General features: G+C 50.1%; 2 protein-coding genes across 2 annotated transcripts; both read left to right on the top strand.

Moving 5' to 3' along the window:
• Window positions 1-1277: 1277 nt before the first annotated feature.
• LOC128718899 (uncharacterized) lies at window positions 1278-14278 on the top strand. Its single transcript, XM_053812886.1, has 7 exons — window positions 1278-1469; window positions 1530-3223; window positions 3298-4877; window positions 4972-5166; window positions 5269-5454; window positions 9485-13899; window positions 13967-14278. Exons 1-7 carry the CDS (start codon window positions 1278-1280, stop codon window positions 14276-14278), a joined length of 8574 nt encoding a protein of 2857 aa, XP_053668861.1.
• A 3221-nt stretch (window positions 14279-17499) lies between these two features.
• On the top strand, window positions 17500-24752 carry LOC128708288 (uncharacterized). Its single transcript, XM_053803262.1, has 5 exons — window positions 17500-17551; window positions 23003-23168; window positions 23229-23426; window positions 23498-23796; window positions 23875-24752. Exons 1-5 carry the CDS (start codon window positions 17500-17502, stop codon window positions 24750-24752), a joined length of 1593 nt encoding a protein of 530 aa, XP_053659237.1.
• Window positions 24753-27308: the final 2556 nt, after the last annotated feature.

The following is a 27308-nucleotide window of genomic DNA, read 5'->3' as shown; positions in this document are numbered from 1 at the left end:
TACTAAACACACCTACAAACTTCCCTATCCCTTTTTTCCCTTTACAATGTGTGTGAACCGAACAAAAATGTTGCCCCATCGTTACATAATAAATGATTTAATTAATTCTTATTATTCTTACCCATATAATATACCCATGCACAGCACGAACATGGCTGCACTTTTCTAGCTGTGAAAAATGATACGAAACACAATACAACAAACAAAAAATGGATTCTCTTGAAACAAGCGTTAATTGCTCTCTAGGCGTGTGTGTGTGTGCGATAAATAAATGTGCGATAAAGAAATGCAATGAAAACAAAGCGAACCTTTGTGTTATTTTTTTATTGTTCTACCCTGTACCTTCATTGTTCTATGTATTTTGCCATCGTTATTTTTATCTACAAACTATTGTTTTAAAAAAAATATTACCGGTGCGTTGAAGTTTAATTAATATGTGTCTTTAGTACACATATTCTTCCATAACACTTTTTTGCCAGCAAAGTGATGTGAAGTTTTCTTCAATTATAAAATATTTAATTGATCTATCATTGTGTTATGTTTTGAAATGATTTTTATAACATTTTTCATGTGTTTTACAAATGTTTACCAATTGAAATTGCTATTTTCAATATTTATACAAAGTTTTTAAGATTTTCCAAAAGCAAAACAAGTGTTAATGATCAAACAAAGTTGTTTACAGGATTTCTCTATTTTGTGCAAGTGCCTTTTTGAATCAAATATCCGTTGATAATATCACAACAGTGCATAGAAATAAGAGCGCAAAATACATAAACATATTGTGAATTATTATTCACAATGATTTCATCAAGCAACAAGAAAAAAAATGGATTCAATTGAACAAGCGTTGGACCGTGCTGCACAAGCCATTAGTCAAACTATCCTAACCATAAAATATGTTTTGGGGTGTACATCCCACACACCCCCAATCTTCCCTTCTTCTGTTTCTTCCCATTTGCAGGATATCCCTATTTAATGAAACGAACAACTTAGTTATAATGAAATTACGCGAAAAATTACACTTTAAGATTTAAACTTTAGAAAAAGTTTTACAAAATTATAAACCTCGCATTATTTATAACTTACATTTAACTATAATTATATCTTAATACATATATTGAACCTATATATCTATTAATAATAAAACGGAATCGCGCAACGGAGCGGGTAGAACTTATACACAGCAACAACAAAAAAACACTGCAACTCCTCCACAACACTTTTACAATAAAACAAGCTCCACACCACACAAAAACGAACGAACGCAACAAACAAAAATGACTACTCGCAAACAGACAAAATTCTCCACCAAAATTCAGTTCTACCTGAAGCACAGAGAGTCGCGCATACTGAAGCTGTGCAACGATACCATAGGTCCAGTGCCGAACGATTCACTGAGCAAAGCGATCTTCAGACTGTTGTCCAAGCCGGTAGACAATAAAGGCATTATACAACTTTTTGTCGACAAGGTATGCAATCCGCACGCAACTGGTGGTGCAACTTACTAACAGCCGCTTATGCCTTTGCAGGGTCAGCAATCTGCGCAATCGAACGCCACGAGCAACAGCAGCAGTAGCAGCAGCAACAACACTGTGAAGACCGTACTGCCAGAGTATCAGAAGGAGGTGGAACGCTTCCACGGGCGCATCATCTGTAACGACAACACCTGCATCATCGACCCGGTCGCCTCTCCTAAGAACGACAGCAATTCGAATCCTCGCACACATTCCTTCCGAATTGTCTCGTTCAGCAAGGAGAGCGAAGCGGCCCGGGTTGGTGGTGGCGGTGGCGGTGGTAGTGACGCATTTGCCGCCACCGACGATGAGACGGGTGGTGCGACGGCCGAGCAGGAGCAGGCGCAGAACCTCATCACACGATCGCCGGCGTCACCGTCGGCGGTTACTGCCACCAACGTCGTACCGATGGCTGGTGGGTCGACCAGTAACCACAAGGCGATCCTGATGTGCTTCAGCTGCAAGCTCAGCTTCGGCACCTGCCGATCCTTTATAGCGCATGCCAAAATAGAGCACAGTCTCACACTGAACGACTACGAGCGGATGCTGCTGGAGAAGAACTACAGCAGTGCCATCATACAGACGAATGCTGAGAAGCAATTCTTTTTTCTGGTTCCTTTCGAAGAGAAATCTTCAGCCAATAGTAACAGTAGGAAGCATGTGGAGGGTGAAGAGAGATACAAGACCAATAGTAGTAATAGCGGTAGCAACAGCAGCAGTAGTAGCAGCAGCAGCAACAGCAGTATGAACAGTGCTACCAACGCGATCGGTGCCGGTAGCACGGTCGGTGGCAACACCCACCTAGGCAACAGCAACATCAATGGCAATCACAACACCAGCAACAGCAGTGGCAGCAATGGCAACAACAACAACAGCAGCAGCAGTAGCAACAACAGCACGAACAATGGCATTCTCGGGTTGCTATCACAGCAGCAGCTGCAACTGCATCAACAACAGCAGCAACAACACCAACAGCAGCAGCAGCATCAACAACAACACCAACAGCAGCAACAACTTCAGCTACAACAGCACCACCTACAGCAGACGGTCACCCATCCTGCGGACGCGTTCCCACCCGGCAGCATCGGGTTCGATGCCGCCGGCAGCTTTCCGAAGCTCGCCGCCAACAACGCGCTGCTGTACGAGCAAAGCTGGAAGCTGGCGGCGGAAAAGTACAGCAACGCGATGAACGAAAGTGCGGCGATTGCGGCGGCCGCCGCCGCCGCAGCTGCTGCAGCTGCCGCCGCTGCCGGTGACGGCGACAAGAAGGTAACCGGCAACGGGGGCAATGGGGGCGGGGTGGCCAGTGCTGCCGCCGCCGCGGTCAGTGGGAAGCTGTTGACCGATTTTCTGAACCAGCAGAAGATGCTCAGCAGCGTCGGGGAGAATCTGTACGGCAAGCAGAACAAGTTTCTCGAGCTGATCAGTTCGGCGGCGGACATGAAGCTGAATCCGCTGGCGGCGGCTGCGGTGGCGGCGGTAGCCTCCAGCAAGGGCGCCGGACCGGGTGGGTTGCCGGATATGGGTGCGAGCGGCGGGAGTGGTGGTGGCGGCGGTGGTGGTGGCGGTGCTGCTGACTTCCATCTGAAGAAGTACAGCCCGGTGGATTTGTACAAGCAGTTGATTGCGAACAACTTCCGACCGGAAGCGATGGACGTCGGGGAGGAGTTGAAGAGCGAACATCAGATCAGCGTGAAGAAGCTGGAACCGTGAGTATACCCTGAACTGCAAACGCGTGCTTTTCGCACTGGTTTAACGTGCAATGGTCTGTACTTTGTTGTAGGGAACCTTCGACTGCATTCCGGAACAGCAACTTCAGCCCGAACATTTCGACACGCAACTCCTGCAAGACGCTCAAATGTCCGCAGTGCAACTGGCATTACAAGTACCAGGAAACGCTCGAGATCCACATGCGGGAGAAGCACCCGGACGGTGAGACGGCCTGCAGCTACTGTCTGGCCGGCCAGGCCCATCCGCGCTTGGCCCGGGGGGAATCGTACACCTGCGGGTACAAGCCGTACCGGTGCGACATCTGCAACTACTCCACCACCACCAAGGGCAACCTGTCGATTCACATGCAGAGTGACAAACATCTGAACAACATGCAGGACCTGAACGGCATGATGAACAAAAGCAACCAGAGCTTCCTTAACCTCGCGACTCTGCAGGCGAACGAGAAGGTGGTGAACAGTTCGCGCAATCAGTATATGGCAGCGGCGGCCGTGGCCGCAGCGACCGCCCCACTCTCCTCGATGTCGGGCAAGCTTGGCGGTGGTGGTGGTGGTGGCGGCGGTGGTGGTGTTGGTGGCGGCGTTGGTGGTGGTGGCGGTGGCGGTAGCGTCCAGTCCAAGGAGACGGGCCCGGTTGGGTATGAAGCCGGCGGTCGGCCGAAATCCTTCTTCAAGTGTGACATCTGCAACTACGACACGAACATCGCGCGCAACCTGCGCATCCACATGACGAGCGAAAAACATATCAGCAACCTGAACTCGTTCCAATCTAGCTACAATCAGCTGAAGAGCCTGCAGAGCCTGCAGCAGCAGTCGGACAATCTCGACTACCTGAGCGCGATCAATCTGAACACGCTGAAGGAGGATTCGCCGATGGCCCGGGTGGATGAGTACACGGCGGCGGCGGCGGCGGCTGCTGCAGTCGCGGCAGCCACCGCCAGTGCCGCTGGTAATAACAGCACCGGCAGTAGCAGCAGCCTGAAGCCACTGTCGATGCCGTCGTCACCGTTCGGCGCACCGCTCGAGACGGCCACGCCCGATTCGCTCTTCCTGAATCAGCCGTCACCGTTCAGCGGGGCGAGCGAGCCCGGCAACGACCGGGACTACCATCACCATCAGCTGGACGAGGACAAAAACCCGCTGCACTTCGATCCACCGATCCGGCTGTCGCTCGACCCCGTCACGTACTACAGCTGTCTCGTGTGTGCAGACTTCGAGACGAACAATCTGGAGGAGCTGAAGAAGCACGTGCTGAAGGATCGTACGAGCAGCGCGATGGATGCGATACTGGTCGCCGGCCAGGAGTGTCTCCTCTGCGGGCAGAAGGCACACGACCGGTCGGAGCTGGAACGGCACCTGAAGGCGGAGCACCATCTGCGGCGGCTCGAGCTGATGATACATCTGCTGGAGGGGCGCGACAAGACGGCGACCAAGTTGCGCCAGTACGTCGGCCAGGAGCTGTACAAGAAGCTGCAGCTCATCTTCCCGTTGGCGGAGGAACCGAAATTTCCGTACGATGAGATGCCAAGCGTCAGTGAAATTTCGCGCTCTCCGCTAATGTTGCTACTCGAGCCAAAAACCGAGCTTATCGAGCGGGATTTCGCGACCGGCGCGAACGGTATCGATAGTGAACGTAAGTATATATCGCTATCTCCAAGATGCGGCTGTGATGGCATTATTGGATCCTTCACCCGATCACTCATATGCGTTTCTCCACTCGACCTCAGAATCAGCGTCCTCCTCGTGTCCGGACAATGTGCAGCTCAAGTGTAACTGTTGCAACTTCTACACCACCTCGCTGGAGAAGATCGGCATACACAGCCTGTCGGAGAAGCACATCTTCCGGCGCATCTGCTTCGACTATCTGCTGCTCATCTCGAGCGAAAAGTCCACCCTGGCGAACGTTGGCGTGAAGAGTGAAGGCAAGTGTGAACTAGCCGAGCGGTTGCTGCTCGCCCATCAACATCAACCCGCGACGGACCACAGCTCACGTGTCTTGTTGATGCAAATGATGCTACTTGCAGATGGAGCAAAGCAGCAGCAGCAGCAATCCTCGCCGAAAGCTGCCCAGCTGATGCTGACCTGCGTGCCCTGTTGCTTCAAGACCGACCACATCTACTACATGATACACCATCTCAAGAAGAGCTGCAAGGTGGAGCAGAACATCAACCTGCTAGGGTTGCGCAACATTTTCAAGCTGACAGCTAAAGGTAGGTGATCCTGCGGGGTGCTCGCAAGGGGCATTTTATTCATGTGGGTCATATGCGGAACATGAAATATGAATGTTTTCAGAGAGGATCAATCGAGGATTCACGAGTCTTTCAGGTTTCTTGAAGCTCTAAGGACTCACCTCTGGGAATTTATAAATCTCAGAGGATTCATAAATCACTGAGCAACCATAAATCCGTGAAGATTCATGAATCGTTTGAGAGTCGATTCCCGATTTAAATGTCATGCCTCACTAAAGCGTCATCTGATCTGAAAAGATCCAATTTGCTCTATTCAGGTGTTGTTGCTTGGCATCAATCACTCACGCGTCCCTCTTCGTCACGGCACACTGACAGATCGATCCCTTCTCGATCTCGCTCAGTCATAACGAGTCTCCGGGGGTTCTCAGTCTCACACGGCTGTCTCGCTCGCACCAAACGCTACGTACGACGATTCCAGGTGCGCACGAGTGCGTCGGTATGGGTGCGTGCAACGGAAATGGACATGACTCTTAATCTATTGTCACCTCGCTTCTTTGCGCACTCTTACGAGTTACGATTTATGAATAACTTCACGCATTCCACCATTCGCTTCCAACATTGGAAAACTGGTTTTTTTGTTGTTGTTCGTTGGAACCATTTATCATGAAGCTGATGTGTGCATATGTTGGTGTGTACGGCACGTTAATTAGCAACATGACGCAAATAAAGTGAGTTTTAATTTTGATAGAATTTATAATTCTTTAACTCAACACCAGTTGAGTGACTGCGGGAAGAGTATTGGGTGACAAATTATGTAATGGATGTCCTAAAATAACACAAATTCCCAACAAAAGAAATCGTTCTCAAGAGTTATCAAAAGTTCTAATTCTCACTGTCCTGCACCAGCAACCCGACGAAGCCAAAGCAAAATAGACGAAAGTACGCTTTGGAAGTAGATAAAAGATATATACATTAGGCACACGGACACACACCGTACCGGGGCGGGAGGGAGGAGTCGTCGACGCAGGAGAAGAAATTTCTGCCGCGCCTGGGCATGAATAAGCAAACATACATATTTCAATTGAATGTACGAATAATAGAAAAGAAGGGAAACCTAGAGAGATCCTCTTTCCAGTCGGCTGTTCTGCTGGTCGCTTAAGGTTCCCGATCGGGCTGTACAAGACACCGATGGAAAGAGACCGATGTATGGTGCGAGCGGGATAGACATCCATTCCTCCAGACCTCGCACCATTCAGCCTTCGCTAAGCCGGTTTTGCTCGACTTTTGTTATTTGTTCAGCATTTCTTTCTTTCTCCCTTTTCCGCCGCTGCTGCTGTTGCTGTTGGTTGCTGGTCAATAAGTGCCGTTTGTGCCGTCCTGCTTGCACATCCTTACCCGATGCGTCACTAATGCCATGCCGTTTGCATGTAAACAGGCTGTAGCGATGTGTGCATGCGTTGCCTCTTTAACAAACTTCGATCACCCTTATATCTGGGGTTTTTTTTTTTCGTTGTTGCTCTTGTTATTTCGTTTTATTCATCCCTGCTTGAGAGGCCTTACAGCAAGAGGGGTTCAGGTTCTCTCTCTCTCTCTGACTAGCGCACAGCATGATAAAAGAGGAATTGAGCGCGAAAAATGTGGCCCTGCAATGCACAGGGCGAAGGCACACATTATTGATACAAAACAACCGGTAGACGGTGGCCGTCCGTAGGGTTCGGGGTTGTGGTTTTTGTTGTGTGTTTCTTTTTTTTTTGTTAATGCCGAGGTTAGGGATAACTCAGGGACCCCGAACGAGGGCCGGCCATCTTCCTCTTGTCCCTTCAGTTTCAATTTGGCTATCCGTCTGTCAGGATATAGCCGGAGCGTCGTGCCAGCAAGTTGCGTGTATCAATCTCAGTGTCTCTCGGTTTGCGATTGGCTAGTGTCGCGGAAATCTGTGGTGATTTTTTTTTTTTGGTGGACCGGCGATCGCTTTTCTGTTGTTGATGCAATTGACGTTGGATACCCGGCCAGTCGGTGTGATATCAGCGTGACGCGATGCGTTACGATTTCAACGCATTATGTACGTAGCCAATGCCTTGCAGTAGGTATAACAGATTCAAAAGTTAGGTTAAGGTAGCGGCACCTCATCAATCTACCAAAAACAGAAAAACCTCAACTAACGAACGCCACAATCAGAAACGCACGCGACTCCAGTGCGTGCTTGGAGCGTTAGCGTTTTTATGTTGCTGCGCAGTACACGCCAAGTCGATGATACGCGAGTAAACAAAAGCGCTCGGCCCCGTACGCGAATACGCAGCAGGAACCAACGCGCTTACGCATATTACACACCGGTACTCACGCGCACCCTTACAGGAGACCGGGCCAAGCCGTACCACGGGAGTCGTCCTCCATTCCCTTGCCAATGGTGCTGCGGTGGTGTTTGAACAGCTTCGGTCCGAGTGCACACCCATACACACGGAGTGCGTGAATGTGTGCATGTGCGCGGTGAAGCGTGAAGCGTCCGCATAGGCCGGAAAGGGAACGCCGAGCATAAAAGTGGCGTGGTTGCAGCGTTTTATGCTGCAGTTACTCTTCCATCCCTTTTGCTCTATTTGCAGCAGGAAAGCAGCATGAATCCCATTCACACACCACGCACACGGTGCGGCACCACTTCCACCGTCAACGTGTGTGTGTGTGTGCGTTTTTGGTGTGAAGGAAATGATGAATTTTATTGCTCACGCATAATAACTGAAAACCCCCTTAAATGGGGTACGACTTTAAAACGTCCGAGAAGATTTCACGCTTCAATCACAGGGGCATATATATATACACATGGGCCTACCTTGATGGTGTGCATTAATGTATATCTGTTTTAGTGTTTCTCGTTTTGAGAAGATTTATTTCCAATGGAGACAGCTCGTCTGTTTTTTGTATGGTTTGCTGGTGGTTGAGCTTTTTAGTTTGTTGTAGCGGAAAGCGCAGCAGAAGTAATCATATACGGCACGCACAGGGCGTGACATTCAATCATCTTCGCCCCGGGTGTGTGGCATCCTGTCCAATAAAAAAAGGGCCAAAGCTGAGGAACTGTGGCAGGGATGTGACAGATGGTTTTTTTTTTGTGTTCTAGATCTTTCTATCATTTTTCCAAAAAAAAAAGGAGAAAACTCTAATGAGAATATATGGACATTGAGCTGAGTAAAGTTGCCGAGCAAAAGTAATTCCTGGGAGTATCTGTTTCTGAGAGATGTAATCGTTATTAGCCGCACATCAAATGCTAGTTGAAACGGTGAAGTTGCTAACGTACGAACCAGTAGCAAGCGCGGGTGGGAGTTCAAATCTTCACTAGACCTCAATAGACTATTTAGACTCTAAGAGCGAAAAAATTGTGGGGCAAGAGGGTGGTTGTATTAGGGTTTTACGGGCCAGGGGAATTTTTGGCATTGGAAGGAGGAAGAGAGAGATAGCAAGATTGATCACTGGAGGAGAGGGACACACTGTGCTGTGTTTCCGTCCTTTTTAGACAAGAGAGGAAATGGGAAGCCGAACTGACCCAAACCTTGTGGAGAGAAAGAAAAAGAGGACCCTAAAGCAGCATATAGAAAAAAAACAATTTGCCTATATTTATCCCAGAGGACTTATCTCTCTCCTTCTTGCCTATCATTACTGTACTGACGCCAACACCTAAATGGCACCTAGATGTTATGCGCGTTGCATACTCCCCAGCTGCCCTAATATTCAGTATTCTAGCATCAAAAAGCTCTCATGATCATAAAGTGTCAAACAGTCATTTTTGATGTTGGTGCAAAAAGTTATACCTGCACGAGTTACAACTTCAAGTAGGTGTTTTTCATCATGTCTTATTAGTTATTCGACCGGGATGCTAACGAGCTAAGGAGGAATTTGTCATTCTGGGAGGAAAAATTCGAACATAGCCCTTTGATTTTATCAAAAATATGAAGTAACCTTTTATAGAAAAGTCCTAATTGTTTATAAATTAAATCCTTTTCTTCCCTAACTATCTTTCTCTCTCTCTTGCTTTTAATTTCTCTGCTAAACGCTCGTTTTGCAGGTTTAGACGCCCAAGATGCAATGGATACGGGCGACAACGGGCTGTGCAGCATACTGCAGGAGAAGAAGATGTGGAACGGTGAGAACGCCAGCAACCGGCAGGCGACCGGTGGCTGCAAGGATCGGTGCCTCGTGTGCAGCGTCTGCAACAAGTTCTCCTCGAAGAAGGTGAACGTGATGCAGCATCTGCTCGCAAACCACAACGCGGGCAACGAGCTGCTCGGCGGTGCGGAACTGTCACCGGCCGTGCCGTCGCACGCGCGCAAACCGTTCGACTATCTGCGCACGCTGACCGAGGCCCGGTGCGCGCAGAATTTGCGCCAGATCGAGAAGGTCACCTTCATGAGTGACTCGTTCGCGCTGAAGGAAAACTGCAACGATCTGAAGCACGGCAATCTGGCGGAGATGTTGGAGCAGTACGCGGCACGGCAGGACGCGAACGACAGCTTCACCGCCCGTTCGCCAACGCTGGAGAGGCAGCAGTACGCGCCGACCCTGTCCTGTCCACTGTGTGCGGAAGCGTTCCTCGACCAGGCGACGGTGGAAACGCACGTGCTGCGCGTCCATAACATCAAGATGGACGGGTTGAATCGGCTGCTGAAGCTGGTCGATACCTCGCAATTTTTGAAAACGACCAACGGCAAACAGCAGCCGTCGAGCAACAGTAGCAGCCCGGTGGAGAAGCCGGGGTCGCCCCATTCACCGTCCGGCGGCAAGGAGGGTTCGGTGTCGCCGGGCGTGCCGAGCATCCGGTGCGCGTACTGCAAGGCCTCGTTCGACACGATGGTCGACCTGAAGATACACTGCAACGAGAGCAGCCACTTTCGGCGCAGTGCGGACACGGACGATCTCGCCTGCTTCCTGCACGACTGCAAGGACGCGTTCGACAACCTGGCCGACCTGAACCAGCACTTCAAGGCGAGCCATCTGAACTTCCTCATCTCCGAGCATCACACGTACCGGTACCGGTGCAAACAGTGCCCGTTCGCGTTCAAAACGCACGAGAAGCTGAGCCGCCACCTGTTCTACCATTCGCTGCGCGAGTCGACCAAGTGCTTCTACTGCGACCATCACTTCAAGAACATCCACTCGCTGACGGCCCACATCGCGGAGAAGCACCCGCAGGAGGCGCTCCAGTCCGGCAAGCCATCGCCGCCGGGCATCGCCTCACCGGACGCGTCCATACTCTTCTTCAAGGATCTCAAGCGCAAGATGCTCAACAGCCAGCAGCAGCAGCAGCAGCAGCGGAACGAGTTGAGTCCGCGCTCGGATCGGTCCGGCGGGCGGGACGCGAATCGGGACAGCGTCGACGAGGATCGTCTCAGCGAAAAGTCGGTCAGCTCGAAAAGTAGCAGCTTCTACTACGACAAAAGTCTCGACGGCAGCGGCACGTCCGAGGGTCGCTACACCTGCACGGACTGTCAGTTCACCTTCACCGATTCCGGTGCGCTCGAGCGCCATCTTGCCACCGCCTGTCACATGCCGCGTGACGACAAAGCGTCCCCCGACTCGCTGGCTGCCTCGCTGATGTCTTCCCTCGCCAAGCATCACCAGCAGCAGCAGCAGCAGCAGCAGCAACACCAGCAGCAACAGGTGCAGCAGCAGTCGCAACACCAACCGCTGTCGACGACGACGTCCTCCACGTCCTCCTCCTCCAGCACGCAGATGAGCTCCCTGTTCTACGACATCAAGTCGGAGAAGTTCACCAACCCGAACCGACCGTTCAAGTGCACGATCTGCATGGAGAGCTTCACGCAGAAGAACATCCTGCTGGTGCACTACAACAGCGTGTCGCATCTGAACAAGCTGAAGAAGCTGAAGGCGGAGAAGGGTTTCGCGCAGATGTTTACCGGGTCGCTGCTCGGGGCGGATATCGCCGGGGCGGCCGACGGCTGCACGGACCGGGGCAAGAACTCACCGTCGCCGACCGTGCCGTTCGGGGAGAAGGCCGCCACACCCTTCACGATGCCCGCGTTCGCGGAGGGTTGCGGTGGCACCAGTGGTGGTGGTGGTGGTGGTGGCGAAAAGCGAAAGGAGGTCGGTGACGAGAAGGAGTCGGCACGGAAAAAGTTCAAGTGCGACATATGCAACGTCGCGTACACGCAGGGCAGCACGCTGGACATCCACATGCGGAGCGTGCTGCACCAGACGCGTGCCTGCCGACTGCAGGAGCGCAGTCTGTTCACCGGCCAGTCGAACACGGCCCAGCAGCAGGCGCAGCAACCCTCGCCGCAGGGCGCGGAAGGCAAGAAGAAGAGTGAGTTCCCGCTGATCCATCCCATTCCCGAGAGTCGCGATCAGTCGCCCAACATGCTGGACGAGGTGTCGATGCGCAAGCTCAAGTCGCCATCGGAGCAGGCGCAGCAGCAACAGCAGCAGCAGCTCCATCAGCAGCAGGCGCTCGGGCCGCTGTTTTGCGGTGTTCCCGTCGGCGGCAACGGACCGGAGAAGCCCGAAATCTGTGTCTGCGAATGCTGCTACCAGGTGTTCCCGGGTAAGCTGATGCTCGAGACGCACCTCGAGCTGAGCCCGGAGTGTCTGGCCCAGCGCAAGAAGCTGCTCGACACCGCCACCGGTCTGCCGGAGCCGGGCGGTCCGATCGGGTACCCGTCGGACGGTGGCTTCCCCCATCACCAGGCGCTCAGCGAGCTGGCGAAGGTGAACGCGCTGACCGGTGGGTTTGATCTCGGTGCGCCGGGCGACGCAGCCGCACTGCTCGGCGCGAAGGGTCTCGTGCCGGCGATGGACCCGGCCGCAACCGCCGCAGCAGCTGCCGCCGCCGCCAACCTGATGGATCCGAGCTTCCTGAAGAACGCCTCGCTGCTGCAGTTCGCCGCCACCGATCCGGCCAGCAAGCTCAACCCGAACGCACTGAACGTGCTCAACTTCATGCACTTTCACCATCTGATGTCGCTCAGCTATCTGAACCTGGCGCCGCAGCTGAGCTTCGGAGGTGTACCGCCGAAGGTGGGCGGGGGTGATCCCACCAAACCGGACGGATCGCCCGGTGGGGGTGGGGTGCACGGCGATCCCGTCACCAAGGGTGGTAAGACATCGTCCGGTGCTGGCGTCGTGCTGCCGCCCGTCAGCCTGAACGGCAAGCCGCTCGATCTGAACCTGCTGCCGCACGGGCTCGACCCCAAGCTGGCCGGCCAGTCGCCGCAGCAGCTGGGCCAGCAGCCGGGGCTCGGCGGGCAGCAGGCCCAGCAGCAGCAGCAGCAACCCTGCACCCAGAAGCGGGCCCGGACACGCATCACCGACGAGCAGCTGCGCATCCTCCGCTCCCACTTCGACATCAACAACTCGCCGAGCGAGGAAAGCATCCAGGAGATGTCGCTGAAGGCGAACCTGCCGCAGAAGGTGGTGAAGCACTGGTTCCGCAACACGCTGTTCAAGGAGCGCCAGCGCAACAAGGACAGCCCGTACAACTTCAGCATCCCACCGTCGACGAAGCTGAACGTGGAGGAGTACGAGCGAACCGGCGAGGCGAAGGTCACCGACCTGGAGACGTCGTTCAAGTCAGCGGGCGACGTGGTGGGGTCCCTGTCGCAGGAGAACTCCTGCTCCCAGAGCTCCACCGACATGAGCAAAGCGCTGAACGAGGCGATGAAGCAGAACCTGTCCAAATCGTTGCTGGAGTCGCTGAGCAAGCACCAGTCCGCCACTGGGCAGGATTTGGTTGGGGCCGCCGCAGCCTTCCACCTCAACAAGAGCCTCTTCCCGGACACGTTCGGTGGCGGAGGTGGCGGTGTCGGTGTGGGCGGTGGGCCCGATTTCTCCGGCCCGGACGCGGTCGGTTCCGTGTCGGATTACTTCCAACGGGCGGCTGCCGATGCGGTCGCGCTGGGTGCAGCTGTCGGCGGCGGCCCCGGTTCCGTCGGTGGCCCACTGTCGATGGCTATCGGCGGTGCGGGCGTTGGTGGCGGCGGTACCGGTGGATCGATCGTTACTGGCAACGGTGGTGGCGGTGGGGGTGGTAATGGCGGTGGAGGTGGCGGCAAGAAGAAGAAGATCAAGTCGGAATCGTCCAACGACAGTCCGACGCCGGCCGACCTGCAGCTCGACTCGTCCAACTCCAGCCCGATGCCGATGCGGCCACCGAGCGCCATCTCGCTGAAGAAGCACATGGCAACGCCACCGACGCTGGTGGTGGGCGAGGAGATGAAGATACCGAGCCCGATCGAGAGCCCGGTCATTTCGCCGCCCGGTGCGATGGGGTTGCATGCGCTCCCGCCGCAAACGCAACCGATCACCTGCTCGAACGGCAAGCGGGCGAACCGGACGCGGTTCACCGACTACCAGATCAAGGTGCTGCAGGAGTTCTTCGAGAACAACTCGTACCCGAAGGACAGCGATCTGGAGTATCTCAGCAAGCTGCTGATGCTCTCACCCCGCGTTATCGTCGTGTGGTTCCAGGTAGGGCCGGGTTAGACACTGCGTTCCAACACATTCCCATGCTAATGATTTCTCTCCCCGCGCACAGAATGCCCGCCAGAAGCAGCGCAAAATCTACGAAAACCAGCCCAACCCGACGTTCGAGTCGGACGAGAAGAAGGCGATCAACATCAACTACACCTGCAAGAAGTGTAACCTCGTGTTCCAGCGGTACTACGAGCTGATACGCCATCAGAAGAACCACTGCTTCAAGGAGGAGAGCAACAAACGGTCCGCCAAGGCACAGTTGGCCGCCGCCCAGATCGCCCACTCGTTCACCAGCGGCAGCGAAGATTCCGACTCGAGTCTCGACGTGAGCCGGCGCGAGTTTCAACCGCGCGAGAACGACTGCCCTTTCTAGGAGCCGTGGGGCGGCTGGAGGGCACCAGCTAGCATGCAACACTAACCCCCGCCCTAAGCCTCCCCCTCTCCTCCCCCTCCGTGAGCAAACCCACCCCTCGCAACGTTGCTTCCATTCTCCCAACAACTCCCCTGTGTCCCCCATCCTCGCTCCCAGTAACGTCCCTCTCACGAGACACCCTTTTTAAAACAAAACACCTCGCACCTCTCAGGGCGGTGTGACGAATTTTCACTACTTCGCATTGAACTCCTTTCAATCTTCGTCTGTTGGGTTTTTATTTTATCACTTTGCCTTTTGTTAACACTGTTTTACTTGCTTCGTCACACCGGCTGAGATCTTTCGTTCGTTTTTTTTTATTTCGTTTTCTCGTTTTTTATGCCTTTTTTTTTGTTTGCTTCTCAACTCATTTGTATACGCTTTGCTTTTGACGCAGTACCGTGCATCACAACACTCTCTCGTTCTCGATGACGATTAATCTTAAAGAAGCCGCGTTGGTTTTTATTAATCACGAACAAAAAGGTACATTCCATAATACCGCCCCGCGCGGGCCCCACAGGAGGCCGCGGGGCAAAGAACACCGCCATTGAAGCATCGCGGTTTCAGTAATCGATAGATGTGTTAATTTCCTCGCCTTTCAATTTGCTAGTGAAAATATCGTTATGATTGTTTTATTTTTATTATAATTTTTTTTTGTCTCTCGCAGTTAGTCGAAAAGCAACAAAACATTTTAATTTAATAGTGATACACGTTCTTGAATCGTTTTATACATATATTTTTATTATTATTATTACTGTGCTGTAACGGCTGTAGGGTTTTATAACAGTGACGTTTTCTTTTGACTTTTTTTTTCGTGCGTATTACTGAACAGTAAAACTTGAGTTGTAAAATTTGAGAAGACAATGAGTCGAAAATCCCCGCATCAAATGTAATGTGAAAGTTCCTAAAACAAAAAAGATCGCAAATATTAAGAATTTAGTTAGAAGAAGAAAAAAAAACAGAGGAAACTAAGAAACAAAAAAATCCGTGTTGTGGTTTGTTTTTTTTTTTTGTGAACTTTTACTATCGTCCGAAAGTAAGCTCATCGCTTTATAATGCGTTTATTGCATTATTGTGCTGTTATTACAGGGTTTCCAATTACATAAAGTTGGCAAATTTCTCCTAACCGACTGGCACGGTTGAAATTTTACTGGTTGCAAAATATTCCCTTATGTGATGCGAACCCCTGCAAAGAAAATTGATGCTATTCTTTAATTTATTATTGCAAATTGGCAATGGCAATGTATTGTAACTGATCAAACCACCTGAAGTTATTCAATTTCACTAACAAAAGTATTTTATTGTGGATATTTGTGGCAGCTTACCGTTGTACCCTTGCCGTTATTACTGAAACGTTCAATATTTAATTAATTTTTGTCATAGTTTTTGACGTTTAGCCTTATTTAACAATTATTTTGTTTAAAGCATCCACAATGCTCCATACTTTTTTGGAATTGTTCAAATGAAAGTTACAATAAAAGATTCTTCTGCACGGAAATTACTGAAGCGCGACCATGCTGTCGCATCGTGCTGTCACATTTTGCTGTCACTTTTTCATTCAAACCGACTGCTTACGGAAACGAAACGATGCGCGCGTGTACGCCTCTCGCTCACTCTTTCGTTTGGCATGTTCGGATGAGTCAGACGGCAACCCTTCGGGAATGACGCGAAACACAAAGCTAATGTCCCTCAGCAACATCTTCCTTCCTACGCGGGAAAGAGCAAGCGCTCACGCTCCTTTTCGCTCTCGTTCGCACCACCGGCAGTGAGGAGGGATTCGCGCATCCGTACCAGGCGGGTGCGAGTATGCCAGACCGAAACCGACAGCAAACGGAGGCTCACTGCGAAATCACCACCAGACGACTTGGCAGTGAGCGTGTGTGTAGTTTGCTAGCGAGAGCAAAAAGGAGAAAGAAACAAAAGGGAAAAAAACAAAGCGCATCCGTGTGTTTATTTGCGTTCCCCCGTCACACAATTACGTAGTGTCCTTCTTCGTGTGAAGTGTGTTGCGTACAGGTGCATTCGTTGCGTTCGTTTCAGCAGCCATCGTCCAGAAACCGACACAGGTACCGCAAAGATTGTTGCCCTCCTTTTTTAAATGTCCGTTTTCCTGACCAAGTGAAGCCAATGTTTGCGAATGGCCCGTCGGTTTTGCCCGTGCGTTTGAAATTCGCTTGTGAAAACTGACAGTTACGCAGGCACTGGAGCCGGAAAAAGAATGTTTGAACTGTGTTCTATTTAGCGGAAAACTAATTGAAGATGTTTGGTGTTGGAAGTGTGAACTTCTGAAGGAGGCAGCTAAAAAAAAATCGAAACAAGCTAACGCCATCGAGTCAACCAACCATTGACGTACAAATCTGCCAGGAGCACGTGTTACGGTTGAGTGACGACCGCACGCGCCTGTCAACTGCAGGATTGCTACGCGCGGTGCCAACTTTGTGCCTTTTCCGGCGACTGTATTTCCCGTGCGTGGGAGCGAATTTAGCTTTGGTTTTGTGTTTGATTTGTTCAAAACCCTACCCAGTTCTTTATGCACTAATGTTTTTGCAGTTGGTGACTCCAGCGGGTCCAACGCGTGGAGTCGCGGGTACCTAAACTAATCTTTTATTCTTGCAGTACAGGACACTCGGAACCGAAGGGGCAGAGAAACGGAATGTTTTATATCCTTCATTTAGGCTGTTTGCCAGAGGACATACCGCTCTGATGTTACTTTGGATATCTTCAATCAAGAGCCCTGGCAAGGGGAAATGGTGGACCACCATCAAGATCTCCGGTAAAGAAACATCCAGGATGACGGCGTACACCTTAAAGATGGTCGGACATGTCGACAGAAGGGTAAGTTCCGATGGTTCCCCAATTTGCTGAATATCTTATCCGTCATAAGAGACTCCCACGAACTTGTACACCCACGTCCAAGACAACAACGACCAAGATCCAATTGCTGGCGGGAAAATTGGAAAACCGACTGCGTTAATGGCATGTCCTATTCCCGGCTTCCTGGCAACGGAAAACCTTTGCCACAACAGAAATCGTCTGCGCCTGTACATCCTTCAGGCCTTGCATGCAGACCCGTAAAAGTAGCCACATTTAAAGTACCTCCTGGTGTTCTAATTTGATAACTTTCTCCCTTGCCTACCCGGGGTTTTGTACCGTAATGCAATGATCCCCGCAGCTGCCAGCACACCATGCACTACAATTCGTTTAATTGCAAGCAGAACATACTGGAGTATTACACCTGTAAGAACGGCGTAGGGTAGGACCTGCTGATAGGTCCCGCCATGGTTATTTTTTTTGTATTTCATATCCATATACATTACCCGCTTGTGCAACTATACTTTAGCTGTTAACGGAAACGGTTCTCCTTTTTAGAATTGTTTTCTTTTTGTTGCTAAGCTCTCCCCTTTGTAATTCTTTATTTAGTTATCGGTGTTTTTCCCCCTTTTTTCCTTTTTTTTTTAAACAAAAAAGTGCCCTTCACATAGACACACGGTATAGCCTTCGCGTGGTATCTTTTTCTCTTTTTTTTTTGCACGACATCTTCCCCCTGGTAGATATACGTTGACAAGTGGTATCGAAGGTAATGGGGAATTAACGTCCATTTACGTACCTTTAAATGGGCATTCCATTCATCCTGCACTTGTGTGGAGTGGCGACCTAAAGAGAGACCGAGGGATCGAAAACCCCGCGTCGGAATTTCGGCTAGAAAGAACCCCTCGGTTTTTGGCTGTGTGTGCGTTTCCACTGCAAACGCAAACGGCAGGATCGATCATCACACACAGGTGCGCAATTAACTTTGCCGGCTTCCGCTGTGTGGAACGCTGTAGCTCCCTCGCAGCGAAGGGTAATATAAGGCGCGCACACACACAAACACAAGAGCGATTTTATTCCCCCCTGTATCTGGGAAGGCTCCTCTTGTAAAGCCTACCGCACGTATGAAGAAGAGAGAAAGGAACAAAAGGAAAAAAAACGAACGCGCCATGAACGCGCTCCCCACACACTGTTGGCCGTTTAAATAATTCGAGCAAACGTGGTACTACACTGATGGTTGCGATGGTGTGTTCGCTTCTTTGCCAGCGGCCGCCATACCCACCGCATCACAGGTGTATGCGTTGCGGGACTGTGTGCGTGCCTACGATCGCACACACGCGGGGGTACGATCGACCAAAGCGGTAGCTCGGCTGTCGCTTCGTTCACGCACCGTTTGTTGGCTTGAGCGTCTCGGCGAGAGAACACGCAGCGCCGCCGGAGTGCGCATCTCGGTTTTGGAGCATTTGCTAGAGTGGTTTCCCCCTTTTACTGTGTGTGTGTGTCGTAAAGGGGATTTGAGAAGGTTTTGCACAGAAGCTTGATCTTGCGATGTTCTCGATATCGCGGAAATGGCAACCGTACAAGTGCGAAGCAATGAACGCAGTGGTTTTTCAGCGAAAGAACGATCCTGCGATTGATAAAACGCGATGGTTGTTTGGGAACAAAGCTACCATTTTGTGTGCGCCTGATAGTTATCTTTTTGTAGTGCGAAAAAAGTTCATAAATGATGAAAAAAAACTCCGTCTGGAAGTGAATTACTAAGTGAATGCGGGCAGTGTAGAAGATCCAGCACACCTTGTGTGTGGCAGAACCGTGCGATGGATACATGCACCGCATTGTGCTGCGCCGTGGAGTCGAAAGAATTGATCTAAGATGGCGGCAGAAGAGCACTGGAATAGCGATGTATGGGAGCGCATGCAGCTAGCAGCGGCAGCAGATTTGGAGCACGAAGCATCCGTCCACAAAATGCGATTCCGTGCCGACGACACCGAGTCTCGAACCGCTGTGTGGTGGTGATTTTACACGTTTCTTATATGATCTTTTACATTTCGTCTGATTGCGAACTAACAGGGGTAGAGTGAGTAGAGGAAGATGCGTGCCGGATCGTCCACACCTCCGCTAGATCCTTCTCCTTCCGATCAATCAACCTTTTCCTTTTTGTTATACTACTCCCCCATCATAAAAGATCACACTCAAAAGTTGCCACTGTTCGTGTGAGGCACATTTTCTGCACAAGGAAGTAAAAGCGAAGGAGTTTTCTTGCCACATCCAGATGCGTGTGTTTGATACGGGAATAATTGTATGTGCCGACTTATTCTGCACCATTTTGAACGACGATCATCATGACATCTTAGCGTTTTCCGAATGGGGGATGAAAAGAGACAGGAAGCATGATTGCAATACACTTCTTCTATGCGAGAGATGGAAAATGCTACACGTATATGACGGAGGTATCGTCTCGTTCTTCATTACGCTTCCTCTCTTCATGATAAATCCTTCCCGACACGAAACGGGCCCGTACTCACGATCATCGTGCTCAACCGGTTGTGTGCTCTACCACAACACAAACCACCACACGCGCACCCGCTACAGAGGATGATGTTGAAGGCGAGCATTCTACCACTGAATTACCGATGAAAAAATTCTGCCCCCTGGCATGTCACTCCATCCGTCACTCAACAAGCGCGAATCTGTTGCGTGCGAGAATGGTCGGAGGAGTAGCAGAAACTACTACCACCTAAACCCGCTTGCCACCCGCACACCCCCCACGGTCCCTACGAAACGGGGTAGGCGGGGGTGTGTGAGCGCGAGCGTACACGCGCGCGCTCATGAGTGGTGACGGATTTCACATCAACACACGATCAAACATGGCGCAGGTCATCAAACAAGTTCAAGGTCTATCAACCGACAGTTGTATTTTTTTAGGGGTGAGATGGCAATGGGGTTGCGAAGACGCAAATGCGAAGAGAGAACGCCTCACACTTCCACATACAAACACAAGCATGCACGGACCGTGTGCAGATGCGGGAAGCCATTGTGTGAAAGGATTTGTCTTAAATGCAAATCGGCTCACCCGCTGTTGGAACACAACTCCCGATGGGAAGCATACGGGGGCTGTTTTATTTCTTTCCGGGTTTCTTTCCACTCTAGGTGTGTCCCGAGGGTTGGGGCGGGTGGAAGGCGTTATTGTCTTCTTTGATCATCCCCCAAAGCCATACCAACCAACCCATCCCGCCAGCCTCGCGTCACCAAAAGATGTAGTAAAAGGTTTATTCACATTTTTGCCTTTTGTGCTTGCTTCTCTTGCCATTTCGTTCTCGTTGGCCCCACACAACGCTCTCGTGCTTTGTCAAGGTTTGGCTAGACGGAACGATGGATGCGGCAAGTGGGGGTGTTCTGTGGATTGTGGTGGTTGGGTGGTTGAGCCTCTTGATCGTACCGGAGCGGAGGGTAATGCACCCGAATGATCATATTACTCTGTATTGGTGTGTGTGTGTGGGGGGTTAGTTAGCTTCCCTTTATTCTTTTGCTTTCTCGGCTACTTCTCATCTGCCAGGTACTAGAGAGCTTGGTAGATAAGTTTTTTCAAAACTCGAATAATTCTAGTTTAACCAGGTATGGCTGGGATAAGGCAAATTAAAAGGAGGAAATGCCTTGTACAAACTGTACAAAGCTCAATAACAAGGAGCTTCAACGACATCAAAAATAAAGAATCGAATTTGTTCGGTTAGGAAATCCCTTCCTTAGGAACTCATACAAAGTTACCTTTTGTAGGTTAGCTATATCATTCATTTGTTTGATGTTGAAGCAGTTCTCTTAAAACGACAAAACCTCGTCAGGTGGCCTTTCTTACGACTTACCGTTTTTTGCTCTTCTTTTAAGGGGACGCCAGGTAATGTGCACGCGTGTTGCATATATTATTCCCGACCAAAGCGTACACGGTTGAAACTGTGTGTGTGTATGTGTGTTGTACTCATAACTTTTCCCCCAAAATGTTTCTTCATTCACGGGAAGAGTGGAAAACCCTCACGGGAAAAAAGTACACTTTGTATATGTGGATGTGTGTGCGTAAATGTAAGTCCGAGCACCGAAGGGTGCGCGGAAAATTAAGTCAGAATCAACAGATAGACAACGCGCACACTATCCATATAAAAATCCACCTGGATGAGGGAGAGAGAGAAAGAGAGAAGCAACAAAAACACATACACACAAAAACACAAACAAGAAAAACGGCCGAATAGTAGTAGTAGGAGGAGAAAAGAAAGAAGCAGGAAACACGAAAAGCGGGAAAAACAGGGGGAGATCTTAATGGGGGTACACAGAATAACGAACGTAACAGAAGAAAGACAGTTACAGAAAGCGAACGAGATAGAGAAGATAACGAGACACAAGCGCCTAGGTAAAGGAAAAATGGAAAACAGCTTCGTACAACGGAAGCGCATTATACATACACATGAATGTATGGTATTAACACACCCAAAAGGAAAAAAAGAAAAAGGGAAGTGTCTAATAAGAAAAAAAAAATTGTTGAATATGAAAACATTCAAACACATTAAAGTTGAAAAAGGGGAGAGAAGAATCGGCGATCTTCATCGCTGATGGAATGATGCAGGAAACACTTCGGTTTGTTTTTCGTTCTCTTTTGATGAACGCTTCACAATTAGTGTTCCAAAAAAACTGTGTCTTCCCCCTCCCTCCCTCGCCCGCTTCTACACCTTCCCCTGGCAACCGTTTTTTCGACATCCGGCACGCGCGCATTTGTCTTCCTTTTGGGTCGTTCCTTCCTTTTATAATTTAAATCCTGTTACCGTACGAGCCTGTCCCTTTGTGACGTTCCCTTTAACCGTCAAAATTGATGCCACCTGTTCCGCCTTTTCTTCTGTCGTTGTATCGCTGCCCGGCCCGTCTGTCTTCCTTTACCCGCTCACTCCCAACGTAACCTGTCACGCTGCCCTCCGGGCCCCATTAAACTAACTTCGTAACGTATCTTACATTTCATTGTCTAAGTGCAACATTTGTTCTAAGCGCTCGAAAGAGGATGCGTTCAGCCACTTTCGTATTGCGCAATTTCAAGGCGCAAAATGGTACACCGGAATGGGGATGCCACCATTGATCGCCGATTGAAAGGATTGGAAAAACCAGAAGGCTTACATTTTGCTCTATTGCCCTAGGCGCAAACCTCCCCCCGTTACCCATTGTCTCCCACTGTTCGGTGGAAAGATTAATGCCCCGGGGTAATGGGGGTGGTTGCACTAACACATGCTAACAAACGCTTTCTTTTTTTGTTTTCTCTTTCCTTCCCACTGAAAAGGGCCGTTTAGATGATTTCTTTTGCTTGCGCTTGGTGCTCCGAGCAGTAACCACTCGGGGCGCTAAGGCAGGGGGAACCCAAGCCCTGCAATGCATTGTTTGAAAATTATTTAACATAATATACCGTTTTTTCCATGCACTAGTATTGTTTATTTGTTTTTTTTTTTTGTAAGTACAAGTTCGCTTGCAACCTAATAACGACGAGTTGCTAGAATAGCCTCTAGATGTCAACCTTCATCGTTCACCGTGTATTTTGTTTAGCAATGTTTGTTAATCGTAAACCTGTTCTTTTCTTTTATTTTCCCTCCCCGTCTGGTTTTTTTTTCGTTTCCTTTTTTTTTCGTATTTTTCTTTCTTCACGTTTTTTTCCATACTGTTTCCAACTTTTGCCGCCATTTTGCTCCATGCTGCTTCACACGCACACACTGTGTAAATGTACTGTATTCTGAATTACCCAACTGCTCTACCGGGCTCCGTCTGCTCTCCCGGGGATCTTTGCCGTGTGCGACATTCCCGACGTCTTCTGTTGTGGGCGTCCCTCCTTCACCTGCTGGACGGCACCACGGGTAGGCCATGGTGGGGTGAATCAACTAGGCGGGGTGTTCGTGAATGGGCGCCCCCTTCCCGATCTGGTCCGGCAGCGGATTGTCGAGCTGGCGCACAACGGTATCCGGCCGTGTGACATTTCGCGCCAGCTGCGCGTCAGCCACGGTTGCGTCTCGAAGATCCTTTCCAGGTATGTGTCACAGTGGTCGGTGTTGCGTGTGAGATTCGAACTGACGAGTAATTCTTCCAGATACTACGAGACGGGCAGCTTTAAGGCGGGCGTGATCGGAGGTTCGAAACCGAAGGTGGCAACGCCACCAGTGGTGGAAGCGATCGCCGCCTACAAGCTCCAGAACCCGACCATGTTCGCGTGGGAGATCCGTGATAAGCTGCTGGCGGATGGTATCTGTGTGCACGACAACGTGCCTAGCGTATCGTCCATCAATCGGTAGGACTTTTGCAAGAGTAAAGCAATCGGGAAGATTTACTAATACACACAACTCGTCCACCCCCATACAGAATCGTACGGAACAAGGCAGCGGAGAAGGCCAAGTACAGCTCACAACGTTCGGACAACAGTAGTCTAGACAGTCCCAGGATTCTTTCGCGCAACAATCAACAGCAGCAGCAGCAGCAAAGCCAGCAGCAACAGGAGTGTCTCAATCAGCAGATGCAAGGCGATCAGGAGTCGATGAAGTCACCACAGCAGGTGGAGAACGTCGCGTCCCAGTCGTATAGCATCAACGGGTTGCTGGGACTGTCGCAGAAATCGCTGTCCGGTTCGAGCTCGAAACGGCGTCGCATCAAGGAAGATCCTGGTAAGTTGCTGAGCGCGACACTAGACCCTACTACTGCAAGAGACCGTCCCATTCTAACCCGATGTTCTCTATTTGTAGCAGACCTGAAGGGCAGCATGTTGAGCTGTATCAAGCGCGATAAGGAGGCGAAAGAGATGTCGGAGAGCATGCTGCACGAGAGCATAGGCAAGGGAGGCCCCGGTCAGGATCAGCAGCAACAGCAACAGGACAAAGGGCACGATCTCTTCGTGGGCGGTGTGGATTTCGTTAGTTCGCTCGCGATGGCCCAGGACGATGGTAACAATCCGGATAATCAGCAGCCCGGCTTCAGCAGCATGAGGGCCGGTCCACGGCCCGGCACGATGAGTGGTAGTCCGATCCGGTCGCGTGAAAATGCCCTCTTCCTGCTGGCCGGTGGTGACAAGGCGCACAAATACCACCGCACGGACGAACCCATGCCGACCGGTGTGATCATCGAGGATGATAGCAGCGCACGGAAACATCAGCAGGCCCAGCAGCAGCAGCAGGCACACCAGGCAAGCGACGTAAAGACGACCTACGATAAGATACTCGCCGGTGAGCTGGTGCCGGGCAGTGCGGTAAAGCGTACCACCACCACCGAACCCACCACCCTGACGCAGTCGATCGAGTTCCTGAGCGACATGAACAACAACATCTCCCAGAACCAGCACCAAGGGTTTGCGGCGGCCGCGTACGAGGGTGCGTACAGTGCGGCGGATGCGGCCGACACGGCCGTCCAGCTGAATCCGCACCTGGCCGCCTGCTCGTCGAACTATTCCGCTTTCCTGCAGAACACGGACCAGTTTGCGGCGGCCAACCCGGAACTGATCTTCCCGACCGCCGCCTACACGCAGTACGCCGCGCCCGGGTACGGTACGTTCAACTACAACTCGTCCTTCGCCAACAACAACCTGTGCCGGGATCTTGGCCAGATTCACTATCCCGAGGAGCAGTAGTAGTAGCAGTAGGAGGTAGTGGTAGCGAGCAGTAGGTGTGGTAGGCAATAAGGTAACTAGGCAGTAGATCCGGTAGATGGTAACAAACGTTGGAACGGAGTGATTTCTTTAGCCGGTACGATGTCGCGAGACAACGATCGTGTGTTGCGTTGATTTCCGTGTTGAAACAAAAAAAAGACACATACACACACATATATATATATAAAAATACGCGCACACACACACGCGCGCGTACAGCCAGAGGACAACACACAATACAAAGAAAACACATTAAATCACAATGAAAAACAATCGAAAATTCATTTATATATCTCCTCTCTCCCTCCCATCTTCGAAGGGCAAGGCGCAAAACGCTCTATCGGCGGTGGGAGCTATGTGAGGGTGTGTGTGTGTGCGTGAATCGCATTTAGATACAAAGATACATTTTTATCGACGGTGTCCCGCCGCGCCCCGTCTAACGTGACACGCATTTAGGAAGAGATATGTTGTGCGCTAACGAATGCTAACGTTTATATTTTCTCTCCCTCTCTCTCTTTGAAATTTATTAAAATAAAAGCAAGTGCTGCACCGAAACCAACGCACTGTGGCTGTTATGATGGTGGTTTGGCTTGTAGGCAATGGATATCACAGAACCCACACTTTGACTCAAGCTGTTGGATGACATGCAATGGATGAGGGAGGATGTCAACATCAATATGATATTAGACTCGTTAATCTGTAATATAGACCCCCTCTCGTTAGAGGCTTTAAAGATCCGCCACTGCTCTGCGAATTCATGAATCTTTTGAGAGTCGATTCCGGATTCAGATGGCTCCTCTCAAAAGATTCACATGAACGACGCTTCTCAAACGATTCAATAACCACAACACGAACGCAACTCCAATTTTAAATTTAGTTTTCATTTCTTTCAATACTTCGTTCTCCTTCGCTCTCTTTCTCTCTCCTTCGCAAATGCAAAACATTTCAATACACGCACGCACAAGCGACCGTTCCCGCTATTATTGGTATTGTGTTATCATTGATTTATTCGCTTTTATCCATTTTCGTCAGCGTTTAATTTCAGTTTTTTTTTGTAGTTTCCTCTTTTTTTCTCGACTTACCCACTTGTCTTGTGTTACCCACCGTTCTGCCGCTTTCGTCTCCATCGTTTTACTCGTTTGCTTATATGTGTGTGGTTTGAGAATTTGCTTGCTTGTTTTTATTTCTTCTTCTCTGCTTCAGTTTTTTTTGTTATACCGCATATACCTATTCACGTATTTTGTTTTTTTTTGCTGGTTGTTGTTGTTGTTTTAGTATATGTAAATGGTTTTGTGTGTTTTGTGGTACGCATTTGTGTTTGTGTGGTTTTTTGCCTTTGTTTTGTTCTTGCTTTGTCATGGATTTTCATATTTGCATTTTGGTATCGTGTTTGTGTGTATCCTTTTGTTTGTCTTCTTTCTTCATTGTGTTTGAAAACAACCGCACCGTTGACTAATATTGTGTCTACTATCGACTCCCTTGATTCACTGCTCTCTGTAAGATTCCTCCTCCGAATTTCTTTAATGTTTTCCCTCCTTTCCCAAACCCACCCCCGCTAAAACTTCACCCTTGCTCCCACCTCCCAACCGGCACCACTTCCGCACCTACACTCTATAGGTGGCTTTGTTTGTGTGGTATCCGACCCACCCTATATCCCCTATTTATATTTTAACCACACATACGCCTCCTCCGTGTGTCGTTCGTGTGATTGTGAGTGTTTTTTGTTTGGGGGTTTGCTTTGTCCCGCGAGATCGTTTTTGTTTTAAATAGTGGAGGTTTAATATCCTTGGTCGAAGTCTTCGTCATGATCAGATAAACAGGATAGTGGTATAGGTGTGCATTCAATCCAACAACCGCACACACCACTAGGCCCGAAAGGGAAGCGGCACGGAAGGGGAAGGCGAAAGGGATTACGGTCGGGGGGATAGGAGAGATCATTCACAGCAGTAGTGTAGTAGCGCTATTCCTTATCCACATTCCCGTGTGTGTGTGTGTGTGATCCTTCTAACATATTGCACTCATCATACATGCACAACAGTCAAACACAGCCCCAACAAGTGCTATAGCACCCGTGGCAAAGGACTAGAAGAGTTACTGGCTCGGTTAGCAGTAAATCCATATTTTTTTGCAACACCCGACCATTATAGGGACCGGTGCTGCTTGCCACAAGGTGTCCTATTCACTCATCAGGCGGCGAACCATTGAACCTTGACTATGTCTCATACCTTCTCCTTCTCTTTTACTCCTACACTCCTTCGTTCTAGTTCTTCTTCTATATCCTACTAACATCACGATTGCTCTAACTCTCCTTCCCTTATCTCACTCATACTCTCTCTCTCTCTCTCTCTCTCTCTCTCTCTCTCTCTGTTTTTTTCTCGGTCTGTATATAGCCTTAAGCTCATGCTTGTTTTTTTCGCAGCTGCCTTGGCAAACAAAAGAAGGAAAACCCAAAAACGCTAGCAGAGGAAAGGAGTGTGATTTTCACTTAGTGGCTGTTTGTTTCGTTTGTGTAATAGTGTGTGTGAGTCCTGTGAGAGA

The sequence above is a fragment of the Anopheles marshallii genome, chromosome X, assembly GCF_943734725.1.
Source record: "Anopheles marshallii chromosome X, idAnoMarsDA_429_01, whole genome shotgun sequence".
NCBI classification, from domain to species: domain Eukaryota; kingdom Metazoa; phylum Arthropoda; class Insecta; order Diptera; family Culicidae; genus Anopheles; species Anopheles marshallii.
Note: the sequence above shows the minus strand (reverse complement) of the source record. Positions and strands in the feature narration are given on the sequence as shown.

Excerpts from the sequence above, each read along its gene's own strand:
- LOC128718899 (XM_053812886.1), top strand. The coding sequence starts at position 1,278 with ATGACTACTCGCAAACAGACAAAATTCTCCACCAAAATTCAGTTCTAC. Across the intron at positions 4,878-4,971 it reads GAACGGTATCGATAGTGAAC|AATCAGCGTCCTCCTCGTGT; the intron begins GTAAGTATATAT and ends ACTCGACCTCAG. Across the intron at positions 13,900-13,966 it reads TTATCGTCGTGTGGTTCCAG|AATGCCCGCCAGAAGCAGCG; the intron begins GTAGGGCCGGGT and ends CCCCGCGCACAG.
- LOC128708288 (XM_053803262.1), top strand. The coding sequence starts at position 17,500 with ATGCACTACAATTCGTTTAATTGCAAGCAGAACATACTGGAGTATTAC. Across the intron at positions 17,552-23,002 it reads CATACTGGAGTATTACACCT|GCCATGGTGGGGTGAATCAA; the intron begins GTAAGAACGGCG and ends CACCACGGGTAG. Across the intron at positions 23,427-23,497 it reads AGCGTATCGTCCATCAATCG|AATCGTACGGAACAAGGCAG; the intron begins GTAGGACTTTTG and ends ACCCCCATACAG.